An 18,323-nucleotide genomic window follows, 5' to 3' on the forward strand; every position below is an offset into this window, starting at 1 on the left:
GTAGTACCAATCCTGCCCTATCTTTCAGTCGACCATGGCACCTTCGAGAGGTGAGCCAACCGAGGGGAACGCTCCCAACCTGCTTTCGTACCCTACCAACCTTGTCCAGACGTAAGTTCCAGCTGCCTTTGGGACTCTTCCTCACCTCCACTTCTTCTCATAATGATGTAACTGCTCTGACCTACTACGATAGCTTGGACGCTCATCAAGCTCCAGTCAATGTGATTCGATATAACCATGGCTCGAAGTACCTGCTTTCAGGATCAGCAGACCGGACTATCCGATTATGGAATCCTGTCCTCGGGAAGGAGATCAAATGTTATAGAGGACATGCTCAAGAAGTCCTAGCACTGGATATGTGAGCGAGAGTGGTCCACTCCCGAAGACAGAATCGGAGAAGCTGATGAAATTTCTGACCATGTCCTGTGTGTAGCGCAAACGATAATGCCAAATTCGCTTCTTCTGGAGGAGACAAGTCCGTTTTCGTGTGGGACGTCGCTTCAGGTGCAGTGACGAGGAGGTTACAAGGTCATTTTGGGAAGATCAATGCCGTGGCATTCAGTCCAGACGCACAGGTGCTGGCGACGGGTGAGTGACGCTGGTGCATAGAAGGTGTATGAATTGTTAGACAGGATGAGGAGCTGATGGTCGTTCTCTTCTCTAGCTGGTTTCGACGCAAAAGTCATGCTTTGGGATATGCGGTGAGCTTCTGCGACAAGGATTGACCTTTACAGTAGTAGCTGACGATTTATCTCTTCCATGATTGTGTTCTCACAGTGCCCAATCACGCGACCCAATCCAAACTCTCAAAGACGCGACATCAACCCTGACCTCCCTTCTACTGCCCTCTTCACCCCAACTAATCACCGGTTCCACCGATTCAAACTTACGGACGTACGATCTGCGTTTCGGTCTCCTGACAACCGACCTTGTTGGACATCCTATCACTTCTCTGAGATTATCGCCGACAGCTCCTGAGGAAAGTATACTGGTTGGAAGTGGGGATGGTAAGATCCGAGTGTTTGATAGGAAAGATGGGAGTGTTTTACAGACTTTTGGAGGACACAAGGTCACGCCGCAGGCAGGGGTAAGATGGGGTATGAATTGGGGTTATGGGGAAGGGGTTGTTCTCGCAGGTGACGAAGAGGGGAAATTGTGGGCTTGGAACGTACTCGATGTGAGTATCCCTTCTAGCTCGTAATCGACTTGAGGAACGATCGGAGATATGCTGACCTGAACATGCCTACTTGCGTTTGATCGCATGTACAGGCAAAACCGCTCAACTCTTCGCCAGCTCCAATACATAAACGCACAATCACATCAATCGAAATGCATCCAAAGGGGAAAGAAATGATAACGGCTTCGTTGGACGGTACAATCAAAGTATGGTCGCGGTGAGATGGAGGATTGGTAGAATGACACCGACGAGAGGGTCACTAGCGGCGCAAGGAACGACACGGACATAGTAGAGCATAGAAACCAAAGTTGTACCACTAAATATGCATAGCTTGATCAAGCAATACGATCATTCATTTTTACACCAAGCGAAAACAAATGAAGATGTGAGATAAGATCCAATGCTGCCTGTCTCCTCTTCTCACAAAATGAACCGTCTGACTTCCCTTCAACTCTGCGTTGTCAACGCAACACTTTTTAATATCGCCTAGGAGGTTGACCACCATTTCTAGGTTGATACGCCCCACCCCCACCTCCTGCTCCTCCATACGGGTTGTACGCCCCACCAGCTCCTCTCCCACCTCCTGCAGCTCCACCATATCCACCGTAAGCTCCTTGACCACCATAAGCTCCACCTGCTGGTGGTCGGGGTGGTATAGCCCCGCCGTATGGATTGGGAGGGGGTGCTTGTACGTAAGGATTTCTCGATTGCGGGTTGTATGCCCCTATATTTGTATATCAGTTTCTGTTTTCACTCTCTCGGCTGCTGTAGGCTTAAACTCACCATAAGCTGTAGGGGCACCGTACGCCGCTCCGGCATAGGGAGCAGAGTATGGAGTTCCACCATATCCACCATACCCACCACCACCGCCAGCTCCTCCGTACGCCGCAACAGGTCTAGGATGAGGTGCCGAGTATCCTCCACCACCACCACCATAACCTCCATATCCACCACCACCCTGAGGCGCATAGCCCCCAGAAGGAGCACCATGTCTGGCCAAATCTTGGGGGGAAGCTTGGGGATATCCGTTTGCCGATCTTCCCGCTGCTGCAGAGTTGGCCGTGTTGTACGCTCCTCTTGCCATTCCAGGTCCACCTCCACCACCGCCATTTGAATGTCTAGGTCCGCCTCCTCCACCACCTCCACGACGTCCACCGCCTTGACCGCCTCGTCTCACCCAATCCTTATCGCTCTCAGTAAGTCGTGTGGGACCTGGTGTATATCTCGGTAACAAGATGGATCGATGAGGATGCGCTTGGGTTGGGAAATAGTATCGTACAGATTGGGAATTGTTGGGATCGAGATCTGGACATTCTTCGATGTTCGGGATAGGAGTTTCGAAAGATGATGAAGGAACCCAATTGGGATCGCCGAGAGCTGCGCCGGCGATCTCGCACAACGGTCTTCCTGCAGAGTCAACTTGTTCTTGAAGGAGGATAGGCTGTGTACACGACATCAGCTTAAGCACTTGCCATGGTCAAATACCCAAAGCGACTTACCTTTGTTGCGGCCTTGAGCGAGTACAGGTGTTTGCAGAACGCTCCATAAAGTGGGTTCTCACTGGAAATGAACATGACGTTATCTCCCCAACTATTTCTCCTCTTCTCATCGTCCGACAGTTCGTCCTCTTTGCTCTTCAGCGCCGTCAACAATCTCTTCTGATCGATGAAAGGCAACAACGCCACACCCTGCCATGCCATCTTCTTCCCGTTCATGTCAATCTCAAAGTCTGGTGGGTAGAAGTCGATGATGGGTGAGTCTTCGTCGACCATGAGAGTTTGCAGTGGTTCAGGTAGATGAATTCGACTGTGTCCCAGTCAAACAATTAGCTTCATGAGGTCATCCATCTTTTGCAATGTACCAACTCACCTCGCAGCGGGGAAGACACCCAGCAATTGCGCAAACGGCTTGAAAGGTATGCTGACCTCGAATTGAATGTCAAGTTTGCCGACGTCCTTGAAGTCCTGAGCGAACGGAGCGTAATGGTAAGGGTAGTACCAGTCCCAAGCGGGTACTCCTTGATAGTAGTACTCCAAGACCCAGCAAAGTCCTTCCATATACGATCGAGTGATGCTAAAGAACAGCGATCTGTTAGTTCAGTGTCTTTTGATTTGATTTCTCGGCACAAGCCCACTCACTTGTGGATGAACTCGGTGTCCGAAAGCTCCACTCCAAACTTCTTCTCGTAGTATCTCGCTCTATATCCAGGTTCCCAAAGCTTCACGTCGTCTTCATATCCTTCCACCGTTCCATCTGGGTTGAACTTGAGCTTCTTTTTCGGGACCGGCTGATCGGCTTCAGGATTAGGCGGAGCTTCTTCGTCATCATCCTCTTCGTCCTCCTCCCCTTCGTCATCCTCCTCTGCATCCTCGTCCGCATCTTCGACGTCTGCGACCTTTCGCTTCTTCGACTTTCGGGATGGGGGTCGAGATACGATCTCCGCGTCTGCTTCTTCCATAGCCTCGTCCCCAACAACAGCTTCTCCCTCGTCTTCATCCGTCTTGATAGCAGATGGGAGGATTTCTTCGTCAACACCAGCCAGTTCCGCTTGAGCTTCTAACACAGCCTTAGCATCCTCCTTGGTCAATTGCTCCTTCTCCTCGTCCTCCGTTCTCTCCACTGTAACTGTTTCCGTCTCCTCCTCCCCTGCTCCACCCTCCAACTCGGCTTTCAATGCCTGTGCAGCACTCATATTGGCCATTCGAATAGCTCGTCGGTTCTTGACAATATCGGAATTACTGCCAGACATAGCCGCGATACCCTTCTTGATGCTATCGGTCTCAGCTCCACCTGTCTCGGCCTCCACTTTCGGCTTGATATCGAAACCCGGTCGAGTAGGTAATGAAGGATGCAGAGTACCACCGCGTGCGGTCAGAGCAGGCTGTACAGCGACGTAGTCTGTTCCGTTGAGCTGCATAGAGCCGGGTGCTGCCTCCCGATTGGCCTTCTTTCTAGCGCTGGCTTCGTCCTGCCGTCGGTGGTCATCAGCCCTTCGTCGTTTGTTGTTCGATTCTTGACGTTCCTCGTCTGCGTATACGTCAGCTAATTTTGTTTGGAGCATAACTTCGTCAACATAGCTCACCCTCTTTCCTCTTCTGGAAGATATCATCTTCGTTCTTCGCCAATCCTTCCAAGATCAATTGGGCTCTTGCCAAATCCACCTTTCCATGATTTGTTAAGTATCCTCCCATGAAGGGTAGTTGAGCTCTCCAGATCTTCAACAAAGCGTCGATTGCACCTTCTCGGATTTCCAAACTGGGTAGATGCGGCAAGAAATCGTTTCCGACAAAGAAGATCATGAAGATCCAATCGTCGATGGCTAGTTCCATGTCGAATTTGAACGGCACGTTGGGAACATTCAGCTCGACAGCCAAATATTCTCGTAGACACGCGACATCGAGGAAGATGAATGGCTTAGGATCGACTGGTTTGGCCACTTCGACAACATTGGGATCCTTGACTTGCTTTTCGCCTTAATTCCAGATTCATATCAGTGATCATGTTGTTGCGTGCATGAACGATTAGAGACGACCTGCACTCACCTTTACAGTTCGCACTAAGATGTCCAGGTTGTCCACAATTTCTACAATTTTGAGGACCCTTTGATCCTTGAGCGAACACATCCTCTCTCAAGACTCTGAAATGAGGCTCATGCGTCGCCAGCGAAAGCATGATCAGATCGGCATCCAATCCGTAGATGACGTGAGAAGTGTTGGCGTTCCAATTGGGGTGACTTCGTTGTCTTCTGATCCAATCCATGATTTTGTGTTCTCCTTCTCCGGGCACTGACGAGTCGGAGAGAATGACTTTGAGATCTTTCCATCCAGGGTCGTTGGTGAGTTTGTAAGATACCCAGTACTTCAGTGAGATGGATAGCAGGTCCATGAAAGGAGTACCTGCCAGGGATTATCAGCTTACACAATTCTTGTATCTCGATTCAGGGGACGTCAACTCACCAGGTGTGATGGCATTTGTATCCCAAGATTTCTTGTTCGCCGTCTCGTCCGAAACCTTGTGTCCCATCACTTCGAACAGTTTGATCGCCTCCCTCTTCTCTTCCTCCTTGTCCGCGGCGTCCTGAGCTGCTCTAAAACGTCTCGATCGCTGTTGGTTCATCTTCGCTCGAGGGGCGACACCATCTGTAAGACAGGTCGTGTATCAGCCTGCAGCTCATCGGTGGGATGGTTTGCACTTACCAATAGCCATCATGAGGACCTTTCTTGGTCTTGTCATATTCACCACTCTCTCTGTATAGTTGAAGATCTCCACCATCATCTCCTCTTCTGTCTCTGGGGCAGGCTTCCCTTCTGGGTGCGTACAAGGATGCACGATACCGTTCATGTCAACTATAAAAGTACACCCGTCAGCTTGCACCCAATATCGCCAGTGGTATATGCCAAGCTGAGATAGTGTAACTCACGATATAGGTTATCCACCTCGAATCCATTCGGATTGGGATTCTCATATCTCAGCGGTTCCTCCACAATCTCCCCATCAGGACCTCTTACGCGCTTTGGCGCATCTTCCACCACTCGGTTCACAATCTTGGGGTATTTCTTCGACAACCATCGGAAAAGAGCTGGGACACCCTGGGGAATTGCAATACGAGTATAGATTAGCCGATGAAAGGAATAACATTCACGCAGAGAGAGACGTACCATATTGAGATCTGGTTTCTAACACAAGATCAACACTATTGATTCGGATTGTTGCCTCTACTTCTTCTATCCCTTCGTGTTTCTCGCTTATCAACGAGACGGGGATGAGTCGATTTTATTTGTTAGAACAGACAGGAAAGACGATGATTGCGATGGTATGAACTTGAAAGAGGACAGATATCTGAAGCTTTCTGCGGCAAACAGTGGCAAAATGTGATTTATTATTTCCACCCATTTAGACCTGCCTGAGCGAGCGATCAAAGTGACGTTGCCCTGGTACAGTGGAGGACAGCTGATAGACAACAAGCTCATTGATGTCCATAGCTACGCATTCAGCTTCCCATTCGGCTGGCCTGCACGTACGAGCACTTGAGAACACACGGCGGTGACACGATGGCCCGCTCCATGATAGATATTGAAGATGAGCTCTCGCGATTATGGGGCTTAGTCGGCGAATTATCAGGTGGGTCTTACGTTCAAGCGCTCTGTCCGTCTGGGACAGAGCCAACAGCAAGAGAGGTGTTGGAGCTTTATACCTTTCGCTGACGCTTTCTGTTGCAGAACAACTGTCAAACAATAGAGCACTTGTCACGCAGCTCAAAAGTCGGAGTGACAACGTCAAGGGTCAAGCAGCACATGTTGGGACAGGATTCCCCTTAAGACGGTTCAATCTGGACATAACGAATGGTAAGTTACAATACCACCTGCATGATATTGACCATGTCATGCGAAGATTGACGCTGATGGAGTCGAGCAGAGGAATTTCAGAGCGAACTAGAAGCATTTTCGTCCCATCTTGTTTTGGAAAATCAACAATTACAACATGAGAACAAGCAGCTCAACGCGTTGTTGAAAGAGTATGAACAGACTCTCGAGACTGTCATGGGCAAATTCAGAGGTGTAGCAGTGAGTAGCTAGGCCGCCCTTCTCCTCGATCATAGATGACTTTGGAGTCAAAGTGAAGTGTAGTCACTAACGTTGGTGGTATAGCACGCATCACAACAACATGATCTATCCCTTCATTCATACTACACTTCCTTGATCCAAACTCTCCAAACCGCCCACTCTTCCGCTCAACTGCACGACTCCACTTCTCTATCTTTACTGCTTAATCGATTATCGACCTTGTTACGATCCGCACTACGATCTCTCGGTGGTGAAGAGACGGATATCGATCTTGCTTCACAACTTCCCGGTCTTCTCTCCTTTGCAGCCGGAGCCGGTGGAAGTCCCTCATCATTGATGCTGGGTCGACCCAACGACGCTTCTTCCTCTTCGGAACCTTCATCACCTGCTAAATCAATTTCATCTCTCCCACGAGCGCCCGCCCGACCTGTCCCCTTCCCAGGTTCTATACCCGGATCATCCGGCGGTTATGCTGGTACGGAAGGTCAAAAAGACTGGGCGATGGAACGAGAGATGGAAATCCTTCGATTGGAAGAAGAGAACAAATCGTTACGAGAGTTGCTCAAGATTGCAGAAGAAGCCAACCTTCCTGCATCTTCGACAGATGATAATTCCGGAGAAGGCGGAGTACGATCCAATAGCGATGTTTCGGAAGATTTGCCAAGGAGTAGGAAAAGCTCCTTAACAATCGAGGAGCTAGAACAAGGAGCAGCTTTGGAAGCTGATAGGAAAGAGGCAGAAGCTGCCATGGACGCATTTGACGATGAGCATAACGACGAAATCCGTCCAGGGGGTGATGGAGGAGGAAGAGAGGAGAATCATCATGGAGAGGATGGGCAGGGAGGAGAAGAATATCAACAGGATAAACCGCAAAGACCGATCTTGAACGAGAGTGTGTTGGGCTTCCAAGCGGATATGCCTCCGCCAGAACAGGCCATCGTGGATGAGCCAGAGGGAGAGCAAGAGTCGACACAGCAGCAGCATGTTCAGGACCAAGTGGATTCAGCAGCAGGGAGTGAAGAAGCAGCAGAACCGACGGAGGCGACGACTGCGACGGCCACATAAAGTGTAATTAGAACAGGGTGGTCCAGCAGGAAGGACGGAGAGTGACCTTGTATATATAATCCTGTAGATTCCAATAGCATTGTGACGAGTCATGAATCCCTTATGATGACCTTCAACAAGCGAAGTTGCACTAATGTAAACAATATGCATCTTCTGTACCTCTCGTCGTCGATCTACAATCATGTACTCATAGCCACGTTGCCCACAGCGCTATTCGATCCTTCACCTGCGCCAATCGTCTCGTCCGGTGTACCTCCCAACTCGAGCTTTTGGAGCAGCTCGTCAAGCTCTGATGTCCTGAAGATCTTCGCTAAAGGTTGTTTCGATTCGGGATGCAATGTCATTGTAGCGAATTCCACTGCATAGCGGGTCAGCTTTGCCCTGATCAAGTGACATGGGGCCGCAGCTGGGACGTATTGCACTCGCACTCACACTTTTCACTGCTCAACTTTGTTGAGTCCATAGTCTTACTCATCACCTTCAAACACAGACTCTTTGCGTCCTCCAAACTCAGATCCTCCTTGTAATCCTGTTTGAGCAAACTGGCGGCAGAGGAGTGGTTCGATCCGATACAGGTCGCTTTCCAACCAGAGTAGTTACCGGATGGATCTGATTGGTAAAGTTGGAAGCCGTAAAGTGGGTCCCAACCCATATACAGAAGAGCAACACCGAAGGGTCTGAGACCTGATTGCATCAGAAAGAAGATATCAGCTTACAATATCTCTGAAGTCCTGCAGCTGACTGCGTTCACATACCTCCGAATTGTGTATAACCTTGCTTCATATCACACAGTCTTTGGACCAACATCTCCACGGGGATATCCTCATCGTATGAGAAGAGGTGTTTCTGAGCACTATTTCGCGCGAAGTTGACGAGCGAGTTGGCATCGGACGTGATACCAGCGAGACCAGCAAGGATGTTGCTAAACGACACACAACAAACATCAGCCTTTGCCTTTTGAGACTTTCGTCATGAAAGATGGGTAGCGCATCCACTTACTTATTCAGCAAGAAGATCTTCTCACCACCACCTCCCATCCAAGCTTCTGTACCCTCCCCGCCCAGTCCAGAACCACCAGGAGTAAGTGACAAGTCCAACAGTTTACCAGTCACCTTCTTCTCAGCGGCCATTGCTATTCCTTCTTTGGATAAGACGGCGAGGACGGTACCAGCGTGTGAGATTGCCTCCATGGCATATTCGACTGTAGAGGAAGACGTCGGTCAGCTTGATCGATCAGGAGACTAATTAGGTTGAGTGAGAGGTATGCAGGGACGATATATACCTTGGAACAGTCGTCCTGCAAAGAAAGCATGTCAGCTATACGGCTCTGCTACAAACTGCACTTTCTACTCACCCTCTGGGGAGAAGATTGTCGTTCGACCTGTTTGGGATCAAGCGTCAGTACACATTCAATCTTCAAGCAACGAAGTAGGCAATAAAAGCTCGAGCTGTTTACGCACTATCGTATCGTCTGGCCTGTAGTAGGAATCCGCATCAGCTCAGCCTCAGAGCTGGATATGCAGCTGACTCACCATGATGTATATATGTATGCGAGAATGCGTTGAAGTGGAAGAAGCAATGTTAACTGATTGTGATTATGGATTGGACCAAGTAACGACGAGCGAGGTAGAGTAGACGCGAGTGCGTCGATGCGTCGTGCGGGGTCAAGGTATGTCATGACGTGGCATATCTGAAAGATGATGATAAGATGGGGTTTGCTGGATCTCCGTCATATCAGGTAGAAGTCCGTGCCTGATGTTGATATCTCTCGGACGTGTCGTGACGATGTAGACGAAGATAGTTATGGCGATACCAGTTGCATGACACGCCGAACAATATCAGGGCAGGTTCTCAGCCGCGACAACCATTGCAATGACACCATAGACCAAGGTCAAATCGGTCCAGATATAATTTACGCCGAAGCTGTATTCAAGCGATCGTAGTCATGCCGGTCAATCTCGCAGACGCAGAGGAGTACGAGCTACCCCGACTGCCCTCGAGCGATGAAGATCGCCGGGACGATACGTCCGCCTCTAAGCAATACGGCCATGTTCACGAAGAGATCTCGAGGGAAGATGCAGGACTGCTAGATGGCGGAGATAAGCTGGGCGAAGACGGCGAAGATGACGATCCGGATGATCCTTCGACGTATACAAGAGCTATTGAAGAGGAGGAGATGGTGGGCAAAGGGTCGAATGTGGAAGCTTTGATTGCACGAGTAAGTAGAGCCTCGCGCAACGATCACAACACCATCCCCCCAGAGCATTGCTCACAGTCGAGCTTTGACTAATGACTCCATTTCCTTTCGGTCATTTCCTTTCGGTCCTCAGACAGTCCCAACGACCGACGACCCTTCTCTGCCCACGTTGACTCTCCGTGTCCTGGTACTCGGAATCTCATTCTGCATCTTAGGAGCCTCCGCTTCTCAAATATTCTACTTCAAATCCAACGCTCCCTCTTTCTCGGGGTACTTTGTAATCCTGGCGACATATCCACTGGGTCATTTACTGGCGAACGAACGGGTTATACCTAGAGGGAAATGGATTGGCGGATGGGAGTTGAATCCAGGTCGATTTAGTATCAAAGAGGCTATATTGGTCAGGTGAGTCGCAGCGTTCACCCTTGCATCTCGTATGAGATAGAAGAGGCTGGCTTACGAAGTCCATAGCGTGCTGAGCTCATCGGGAGCTTCATCTGCCTATGCAGCTGATATCTTGGCAATCATGAATCTATACTTTGACACGCCGTTATCGACAATACCTTCTTTGCTGCTGCTTCTGACAACTCAATGTATCGGGTTCGGTCTCGCCGGTGAGATCTACGAGCTCGCTACGCTCTGTCCCTTCTCTTACACGAGACAGACCGCTGACTTCGACCTATGAAGGGATGGTACAAAACCTCCTCGTCTCACCACCGGCCATGTATTGGCCTTCCACTCTCGTCACCGTCCAACTATTCACAACACTTTACTCCACCTCGTCCACCGCACTTTCCTTTTCTGCCCAACTACTTACGACAAGACGACTCCGAGTATTCATGCTCATCTTCCTTTTGGTGTTCATCTACCAATTCCTGCCTTTCTTACTCTTCACAACTCTTACTTCGGTATCGGTCCTCTGTCTTTTGGATAATCGGTCCTGGTGGTTGAGGACCCTAGGGAGCGCTTACAGTGGATTAGGATTTGCGGACTTCAGCTTCGATTGGAGCAGTATCGGATCGACAGGACCGCTCTACACGCCTTTCTGGGCACTGGGCAACTATTTCGGTGGACTAGTAGGGATGATTTGGGTTGTGAGTATTTTCTTTGACCGATGATATAGACACTGACACGGCTTGTCGCTCTTGCTCACACGTCAGATTATGCCCATCATCCTCGTTTTCAACATTTGGGACGCCCAAAGCTTCCCCTCGCCCGTGTCTGCGGGGTTGTACAATTCCACTTTCCAGAAATTTGACGTCACATCGATTCTAAAACCCGACTTGTCTCTAGACGACGAAGCATGGGAGAAAGCCAGACCGCTTTTGCTCACACCATATTTGTGAGCTTGCCAAAAGTTGTAGACATCATGGAACCAAGCTGACACGCTTAATTGTTGTCTAGTGCTCTGTCATACGCGTGGTCGTTCGCGGCTCTGTCAGGGGTACTCGTTCATGTTTGGCTATGGCATCGAGATGAAATCAAGCAGGGTGAGCTAAAAGGCGGTTCTCGAAACGCTTTCAGCTGATACTTGTCCTACTTGCAGCTCTGTCAAAGCGAACTGTTCTCAACGACGTTCACAAGTGAGCTGCATGTCTATTGTGCGTAACACTGTCAGCTGACTACCCCGCAGCAAGCTCATGAGAGCCTACTTACCTGTCCCATCATCGTGGTACATCGGTCTCTTGGCGATCAACCTTGGTGCTGCGGGTAGGTTCAATACATCGGACTGTGTCATGTTCGCTGACGATCGAGTAGTGATCCTCGTCAAGATTACTCCGCTGCAAATGCCAATCTGGGCTCTTGTCTTGTCTATGGCCATAGCTGCAGTGGGTTCCCTGGCTGCGTCGTCGACGAATGACATGGCTAATGTGTCCTGTCGTAGATCTTTTTGGTTCCGTGGGTTGCATAAGCCGTGCAACCAATACTGATTTGGGAATAGAGTGGGCATTATTGCAGCGGTCAGCAATACGACGATTGGCTTAGTGAGTTGTTTAGATGAGGGCTGCTCTGGCTACAAAGCTGACCACCGGTGTAGAATGTTCTAACCGAGTTGTGAGCATACCTTTCTGCATCGCAATGATGGCGAGCTAACACTGGATGCTAGCGTCGCCGGTGTGCTGATGCCTGGCAAACCAATTGGCAAGTGAGTACCAGTGTCGTTCGCAAGATCAATAGCGCTGAAATGAGTGCTTGATGTGGCAGTGTCACGTTCAAGTGTTACGGATGTGAGTGGATTCTCCTTGTCGATGGACTGGGCTGACGCATAGCAGACATGGCAATGTCTCAGGCTCTAGCTCTTACCGAGGATCTCAAGCTGGGCTGGTACACGTCCATTCCGCCCCGTGAGATGTTCGCATGTCAGATCATCGGGACCGTGCTTGGGGCTCTCGCCAACTGTATGTCGACTGCTCATTCCGAACTGAGAAGTCATGCGCACACTGGGGCTGACTGTTTTCGCACGTACAGATGTCACACTGGAATCCGTCATGGTGTCCAAGCGACCTTACCTGGACGGCACAACAGTCGACCCAACAGGCCAATGGACCGGTAGAGCTCCTGCCATATTCTATTCAGCCAGTATCATTTGGGGTGCCGTAGCTCCTGCCCGATTCTTTAGCGGGGGATACGAGGTGCTCTATCTCGGTTTCTTGCTAGGTGCAGCGGTCCCTATTGCCTGTCACTATGGGCATAAGCGATGGCCAGGATACAAACTGAACAAGGTGAGTTTGTGGTGGTCTCATCGCTTGAGGTGCTGACGATGTCGTGAATGGGTAGGTTGTGTTTCCTATCATCTGTAGTGGGGCATCGATAGTGCCGCAATAGTAAGTGAGATGCGCCTGATCTGCCTTGCTCCGACATACGCCATTATGTATCCAACGTGGTGTTCTACGACGGTGTCCTGACTAACTAGTCGTGCCCTCTCAGCCCAACCAATATCATCCTTACTGGAGGCATCGTTGCTGTACTCGCCAACAGCTGGTTCGCCAAGAAACATCCCAAACTTCATGGACAATACATCTATGTCATCAGTTCTGCCCTCGACGCCGGTACATCCATTACTGCATTGAGTATATACATCTTGTTTGGAGGAGTGTTGTGGACTTGGGAAGGACCGGACTGGTGGGGCAATTCGAAGATTGACTCAGAGCATTGTGTGCTGGGCAGCTAAGCCATGTGAGCTCAACTGTACCCATATACACAAGTACATCATAGATGCATGGCGATATATCAATGCATGATTTGTATATATCTGAACAATGAGTGAGTCCAGGAAAGGGTTACAGTACTCGTAGTTGGATGCCACATGCCGTTCGCCAAGAGCAGGACGGCCAAGCAGTGTGCTTGTGCCACAACCACCATTTTCCCTGAGAACAACGTATCAACCGGGGCGGGCGGGGCGTCATTGTCGGGCACATGTGAGGTACGACGGTCAAGTGCGTGAGTCAATACGATCTGGTATGATGGGATGTAATAGCATGACGACTATGTCGTATGATAAACTATGGTGATTCGAGACCTTGGTCATGATCATATGAGTCCAGTGTACACAGATAGATGTTAGCTAGCTATGCACGATTTTGTTTGCTACTGGGTGAAACCAGCTTCCCTGGTCTGAATATAGCATCTCTTGATGGGCATACGTCCACCAAAAGACTGAACCCTATTTCACTTTATGGGTATTTTGCACGCCTAACAAGTCGATACAACCATCACATACTCATAACCCTATCATCATCGCGTGCACAGTGCACACACTGTTGCTACGTACCGTATGGTGTACAACCGCTGCTATTGCTATTGTTGTACCCTGCATCTCCCTTTCATCGTTTCCATTCTATCAATTTCGTTCGTTCATTCATCCAGTCAGTCATATACATACATACTGTATCAAGTAGCTTGTCAAGGAGATAAAGTACGCGGTCACGCTTTGGAAGACGTGGGTAATCGACCGACCGAATAAACGATAGGTAGGGACAACACGGACGGACCGACAACCGACCGACCGACCATCAGTGTGTCTGTCTCCAACCTCGAAGAACGATAAACGACAAACGACGCTTTTTCGAACCAGTATTTCTAATACAGATAATCCAACACGACCGCTTGCAAAGGCCATCTATAGCAGAGCTGTACCATCTTCCTTTGGGAGACACGACGGGAAGGTGATTCGCAACGGAGAGACAGGAACAAGCCTCTGGAAATTGACTACTTGGTCAGACTTGGCTTGTGCGAGAGACTTAACGACCACGACGCAACGACTAATCAGTAGGAAGGAAGGAAGATGCCATCCGAGGTGTCGGACCAGGAGATTGAGAGGGAGATCAATACGTTAAAGTGGGTCTATTCTCTTCCCCAGCCCATTTCCATCTGATCTCGGCTCATCGACTACCCGTGCTTTCTTCATGTTCCGTTTCACCTTGATCAGACGAGCTTCATGTTGCTGACATCTTGTGTGCTCATCCCTCCAGGAATCTTCGAAGACGCTCAGTGACCTCTGCCGGCCCTGGAGCATTACCACTTGACCCCGATCTTCCTCCACCTTCCCCCACATCACGTTCACCCTACTCACACGAAGGGTCCACCTCCTACTCTTCCAATGACGACATCACGCTCTCAACTCCGGACGGTTTGGATGGGGATGAAGCAGGACTTTTCTGGGTACCTGCACATCTCCACCCTGAACTTGCGCCTGGAGAGTTCCGAGCGTTCTTAAAATCACATACGCATCCGGATCCGACACATGCCGATGCGGCAGAAGCGGGCGAAGCTCCTGGACTAAGTAGGAGTCCATCATGGGTATCTCGAAATCCGAGTAGGAGAGGAGTGGAAGGGCTGGGGAGGAAGCGATCAATGTTGAGTAGACAATATCAACCGAAAGCAGGTGATAATGTCGAAGAGGAAAGACCACCTTTACCATCGAGAAGACCACCAAGTATATATGGTGGAAGATCGGGTGAAAAGGGGTTGACATTGGAGGATCTGCAAAAGCTAGAAGAGCTGGTGGAAGAAGCGGACGAAGTCGATGATGATCCCAATACAATGAGAACGTTGTTGAGGAGAAGTCTCAGTATGAATGTTGCCCCAGGCTGTGAGTGATATTCTCCTTTTACTCATCAGGGCTAGCGGCTAACAGCAGGTCGTTGCATACAGTCCTTCAAGACGATATACCCCAAGGCGGTGACGAAGCCGACGCCCCGCTGGTTGTTCCTCGCCCGGGATCTATTTTGCGTCGATCAGCTCGAACCAAAATTCGCAAAGCCGGCTTACAAGGCGATGGAGGCGGTCATCGTTTTGCTGCTACTCGTAAAGGACGGACGACTGCAGCACCGCACATTGAGATCCCAGGCTTGGAAGACGATGACTCTTCTGAGAACGCGCATTATCGCCCGGGATCTGACGAAAACGAACTCGAAGACACCAGTGCTGATTCTCATCATGATCAGTATCACGATGCTGTTCAACACTTGGAGGTTCGAAGAGGCTCAGACGAGTCCACCGACGAGACGGACATCTTCGACTCTTACGCTAGAGAGTCTCGGTCAGCTTCAATGTCATCGTCATCACAAGATCACTCCACTTCCCCAAGTCCCGAATCATCCCCACCTGGACGGAAACTGTCTCTACCTCCGGTAGTCACGTCTGGACTGTTAACAACGGACCCTTCAGAAGACTGGTTTAGAACGGATTACGACAAGACGCCAACACAGGAAACTGCCATCGATCCTATTAAGGGATTGAGACGTCCTTCGCCCGGTGCCGAAATCTCAGGCGAAAGACCTGCTATCCCTCTTCTTTCTAGCGGTCCTACCTTGCAAGTTCCTGGCTTAGAAGGGACGGTCCCGCAACCTTCAGCACCAGGTAGTGCCTCTCAACAACGATCAGCTGCCCAGACCGACCTTCCTCCAGGTATGGCACCCCCCCAACGGTCATCTCTTCCGCCTAGCGCCGCTGCACCACAGCAACAAGGTATGACGCCGGTCAACCTTGAGAAGGTCGCTCTCGCTCGCACAGATAGCGCAGTCTCCACTGCTTCTTCTGCGACTTCGACCAGCACTCTCAGCAAGGAGAAGGAGAAAAAGGGTGGATTCTTCTCGAAGAAGGATAAGAAGGACAAAGAGGGGAAAGGAAAGAAGGACAAAGACCGATTCCTCGGGTCTCTTTTCGGAGGAAGCAAGAAGAAGCAGGAAGAGCCTCCATCATCAGTTGCAAACTTCTCTTCCGCTGGTCCTGCGGCCGCTGCAGCTCTACTTGGAAGCTCAAAATCGGCCAGATCGCTCGGACATCCCCCTTCTCCCTCCCCCACTCAAGCTGGTTTCAACAACTTCTCACGATATCCTATTCACGTGGAGAGGGCTGTCTACCGTCTCAGTCATATCAAGCTCGCGAATGCTAGAAGACCGCTATACGAGCAAGTGCTGATCTCTAATCTCATGTTCTGGTATTTGGGTATCATTGGGAGAAATGTAACAGAGGAGAAGAAAGCGGGCTCATCGAACGCTGATGAGAAGAAGGAAGAAGCGAAACCTGTGGTGGTCAAGGGGACTCCACCGAAGCCTGCCGATACCGGTTCAGCTGGCAAGCTCTCGCCGGTCAATATGAACAGCCCAAAATCGTCGTCGCCTGCGCCTGCTGTGGTAGCGACGAGCGCCAATGTCGAAACCCTTTCACCACAACCCGTCAGTGGAAAGAAAACGAGCCTTTCGAAACCCGAGCGAGCCAGAGATGGTCGAAACAACGAAGCAGCGGTCAGAACACCTCAGTACGGGATGCAAAATGCTCAAGTGGATCATGAGCTTCGAAGTGGGCCTGCCATCAAATCTTCACAACAACAGCAACAACAACAACAGCAGCCACCACTCCAACAACGACCGCCTATGCAATCACAACACTCCACTCCTCCTTCCCAGCCACAAGCATATTCACAGCAGCCACAAATACACCGTTCTTCATCTCAGCAGTTCCCGCCTCCGCAACAGCAACAACAACGGTCGATGTCTCCTAACATGCCCGGTCGTACCATCTCACCACCTGCCAGTGGACCAGGTGGCCGGCCTCCAAGTGGCAGCGGGGACATGTATCAGGCTCATCAGCCCGGTGTAGCTCATCGTGATCTGCAAGGTCCGCCTCGTGGCCTCCCGCAATCATCATTCGGTCCCCCTCCCCCAGGCGGAGGAGGTCCACCTTCACCGCTTGACGAACGAAGAGATCCGAGACAAAGAACGATGTCGAACCCTACCCATCCTTTACCTCCACCTGGAGCAGGACCGAACACACCGGGGATGCGAAGGGTTGTGACGGACGGACGAGCGCCTCCCGAGTTGGGTGGCCAACCGCCTCGACCTTTATACCCCCAGCATTCCGGACCACAACCGGGACAACTATTCCAATACCCCGGCGCTGGTGGACCTCCATCGCAGAACGGTCCAGCGTCTCCGTTCCCACCTCGACCCTCAGTAAGTGCGGGTCCACAACCTGGTCAGATCTTCAATCCTGCTATGGCGACAGGTGCACCTCAACCGGGACAGATTTTCCAACATCCCCAATACGGACAACAACCATCTCCACAACAGGGACAACGACCATTACCGCCCGCCGGCGGTGGAGGCTGGGAACCGCCACAACGATTACCTCCAGGAGCGGGACCACCTCAGTGGGCGCCAGGACATGCGAGACCACCTTCACTGGGTCCACCTGCTCCAGGTGGTCCACCTTACGATCCAAGACGTGGTCCCCCTCCACGACCGCATCCACCACCTCCAAACCATCATCCACAGGGACATGGACCCCCGACACCGTATAATGCCCACCAGGCGTTTTATGGCCATCCTCAAGTGAGACCGGGTCAACCTATACCAGGTACGGGACCGGGTCCACAGCCTGGACAAGTGTATAATGCACATCCGGCAGGAGCGTATGGACATCATCGATGAACCTACAATTGCATTGCAGACAGGAAGTGTTGGAAGTAGTGCGAGGGAAGAGGAAGTCAGATAGCGGCAAAGGAATGGTGTGCTAGGATGGAGAAGTAGTTGATGGAAAGAGGAGTTAGTAGACAAAGTAGAGGCTCCTTCCGATAGGAGATTGGAACGTACCCATTGTATATATGTGCGAAGACAGTTTCAGTTAACCTTTATACAGCTGTTGAGATGGAAGGACACTTTGCATAATTTGTCAACGCCGTGGTTGGTCATAGTGCAGAAGCAAGTTCGCTTTGTGGACAAAGCTTTATCGAGTACTTTTGTAACCAGGCGACGCCGCTGTTGTTGTCGTCATCACAAATCACGTGATCTATCTTTACCTTGTTTTTTCCGTCGTA

General features: G+C 50.5%; 6 protein-coding genes across 6 annotated transcripts; 4 read left to right on the plus strand and 2 right to left on the minus strand.

Moving 5' to 3' along the window:
- Positions 1–34: 34 nt before the first annotated feature.
- CI109_105717 (uncharacterized protein) lies at positions 35–1,398 on the plus strand (the record flags this gene model as incomplete). Its single annotated transcript, XM_032004222.1, has 6 exons — positions 35–111; positions 194–358; positions 434–588; positions 665–701; positions 778–1,177; positions 1,270–1,398. The coding sequence occupies 6 exons, from the start codon at positions 35–37 to the stop codon at positions 1,396–1,398; spliced, it is 963 nt and encodes a 320-aa protein (XP_031861453.1).
- Positions 1,399–1,653: 255 nt separating this feature from the next.
- Positions 1,654–5,838, minus strand: CI109_105718 (5'-3' exoribonuclease 2; the record flags this gene model as incomplete). Its single annotated transcript, XM_065967719.1, has 10 exons — positions 1,654–1,901; positions 1,961–2,618; positions 2,677–2,983; positions 3,047–3,250; positions 3,316–4,204; positions 4,260–4,649; positions 4,720–5,073; positions 5,134–5,316; positions 5,374–5,523; positions 5,598–5,838. The coding sequence occupies 10 exons, from the start codon at positions 5,836–5,838 to the stop codon at positions 1,654–1,656; spliced, it is 3,624 nt and encodes a 1,207-aa protein (XP_065823791.1).
- A 390-nt stretch (positions 5,839–6,228) lies between these two features.
- Positions 6,229–7,806, plus strand: CI109_105719 (uncharacterized protein; the record flags this gene model as incomplete). The annotated part of the gene is made up of 4 exons (XM_032004224.1): positions 6,229–6,298; positions 6,397–6,522; positions 6,593–6,741; positions 6,826–7,806. 4 exons carry the CDS (start codon positions 6,229–6,231, stop codon positions 7,804–7,806), a joined length of 1,326 nt encoding a protein of 441 aa, XP_031861455.1.
- Positions 7,807–7,985: 179 nt separating this feature from the next.
- Positions 7,986–9,341, minus strand: CI109_105720 (uncharacterized protein; the record flags this gene model as incomplete). The annotated part of the gene is made up of 8 exons (XM_032004225.1): positions 7,986–8,164; positions 8,239–8,490; positions 8,562–8,728; positions 8,806–9,007; positions 9,089–9,103; positions 9,161–9,187; positions 9,267–9,282; positions 9,339–9,341. The coding sequence occupies 8 exons, from the start codon at positions 9,339–9,341 to the stop codon at positions 7,986–7,988; spliced, it is 861 nt and encodes a 286-aa protein (XP_031861456.1).
- Positions 9,342–9,751: 410 nt separating this feature from the next.
- CI109_105721 (OPT family small oligopeptide transporter) lies at positions 9,752–13,175 on the plus strand (the record flags this gene model as incomplete). Its single annotated transcript, XM_032004226.1, has 18 exons — positions 9,752–10,024; positions 10,137–10,408; positions 10,475–10,617; positions 10,691–11,097; positions 11,164–11,345; positions 11,408–11,493; positions 11,550–11,586; positions 11,637–11,713; positions 11,762–11,832; positions 11,889–11,902; positions 11,946–11,988; positions 12,042–12,058; positions 12,111–12,149; positions 12,209–12,231; positions 12,277–12,402; positions 12,473–12,726; positions 12,782–12,828; positions 12,932–13,175. The coding sequence occupies 18 exons, from the start codon at positions 9,752–9,754 to the stop codon at positions 13,173–13,175; spliced, it is 2,355 nt and encodes a 784-aa protein (XP_031861457.1).
- Positions 13,176–14,288: 1,113 nt separating this feature from the next.
- On the plus strand, positions 14,289–17,937 carry CI109_105722 (uncharacterized protein; the record flags this gene model as incomplete). Its single annotated transcript, XM_032004227.1, has 3 exons — positions 14,289–14,341; positions 14,476–15,095; positions 15,158–17,937. The coding sequence occupies 3 exons, from the start codon at positions 14,289–14,291 to the stop codon at positions 17,935–17,937; spliced, it is 3,453 nt and encodes a 1,150-aa protein (XP_031861458.1).
- Positions 17,938–18,323: the final 386 nt, after the last annotated feature.

The sequence above is a fragment of the Kwoniella shandongensis genome, chromosome 10 (genome assembly GCF_008629635.2).
Source record: "Kwoniella shandongensis chromosome 10, complete sequence".
NCBI lineage: Eukaryota > Fungi > Basidiomycota > Tremellomycetes > Tremellales > Cryptococcaceae > Kwoniella > Kwoniella shandongensis.